This window comes from Nicotiana tomentosiformis, chromosome 12, assembly GCF_000390325.3.
Source record: "Nicotiana tomentosiformis chromosome 12, ASM39032v3, whole genome shotgun sequence".
NCBI classification, from domain to species: Eukaryota; Viridiplantae; Streptophyta; class Magnoliopsida; order Solanales; family Solanaceae; genus Nicotiana; species Nicotiana tomentosiformis.
The window spans coordinates 6,512,113-6,513,309 of record NC_090823.1 but is presented as its reverse complement, the minus strand read 5'-3'; the positions used below and the strand labels follow the sequence as shown (position 1 = coordinate 6,513,309).

The window sequence follows — 1,197 nt, the reverse complement described above, 5'->3', positions numbered from 1 at the left end:
ATCTGTTGTTTCATTCTCTCACAGATGGTGAGGACTCATACTACAGGGTAGGACAGACAGCCACCAATACCACCAGCCAGGGCCGCGAGAGGCCGAGGTCGCTGTAGAGGCCGTGGTAGGGGCAGAGGTGCAGCACGCACAACAGCTGGGGCAGTACGTGCAAACCCACCAGTTGCCCCAGTTTAGGAGCAAGCTCCATTTGTGGACAAGCCTGTGGGGCCGGCTCAGGTACCACCCGTGCCCATTGTGATTCCAGGCCTTCAGGAGGCCTTAGCTCAGATTCTGACCGCGTGCACCAGTATTGTTCAGGAGGTCTCTATTCCGGCCACAACAACCACTTCTCAGGCCAGGGGAGGTGCTCGGACTCATATCGTCCGCACACTAGAGCTGGTGGTACAAGGATTCCAAATACTGGGGGCACCACCAGCCCAGCCGGTTGCCGCTGCTCAGGATTATGTTTTTCCTGCTATGCCTGAGGATGAGCAGCGTAGATTGGAGAGGTTTGGGAGGCTCCAGCCTCTATTTTTTAGTGGTGCAGAGGGAGAGGATGCACATGGTTTCTTGGATAGGTGTCATAGGATACTCCATACGGAAGGTATTCTGGAGACCAATGGGGTCTCATTCACTACCTTTCAGTTCTCAGGGGCTGCATTTAGTTGGTGGGAGGCTTACGAGAGGTGTAGGCCGGTCAGCATAGCACCCCTTACCTGGAAGCAGTTCTCCATTCTCTTTCTAGAGAATTTTGTGCCTCAGTCCCGCAGAGAGGAGCTATGCAGAGAGTTTGAGCAGCCCCATCAGGGTGATATGTCTGTGATGCAGTATGAGATGAGATTTTCAGAGTTGGACCGTAATGCTATCTAGTTAGTTCCCACAGACAGGGAGAGGATCAGGAGGTTCATAGATGGCCTCACGTTTTAGCTGCGATTGCTTATGACTAGAGAGAGAGTGTCTGGTGGTACTTTTGATGAGGTTGTCGACATTGCTCATCAGATTGAGATGGTTCGTAGCCAGGATCGGGTTAAAGAGGGAGGCCAAGAGGCCTCGTGGACAAGGTGGATTTAGTGGTGTTCCTTCTGGGGGCAGTTCCACCACGGTAGGGGTCGTCCTTTCAGACATGCTGAGATGGCTCGCCCAGTCCACCATGGTGCATCATCTGGCCATGGTTCACACAGTCATCAACAGAGCCATTCATCTCTC

At 53.2% G+C, this 1,197-nt stretch overlaps 1 protein-coding gene across 1 annotated transcript; it reads left to right on the top strand.

The window, feature by feature from the left end:
* Positions 1-468: 468 nt before the first annotated feature.
* Positions 469-861, top strand: LOC138902191 (uncharacterized). Its single transcript, XM_070190031.1, has one exon. It carries the CDS (start codon positions 469-471, stop codon positions 859-861), a length of 393 nt encoding a protein of 130 aa, XP_070046132.1.
* The last annotated feature ends 336 nt before the right edge of the window (positions 862-1,197 follow it).

What these genes read in the sequence shown, in the direction of transcription:
- LOC138902191 (XM_070190031.1), top strand. Translation starts at nt 469, where the DNA reads ATGCCTGAGGATGAGCAGCGTAGATTGGAGAGGTTTGGGAGGCTCCAG.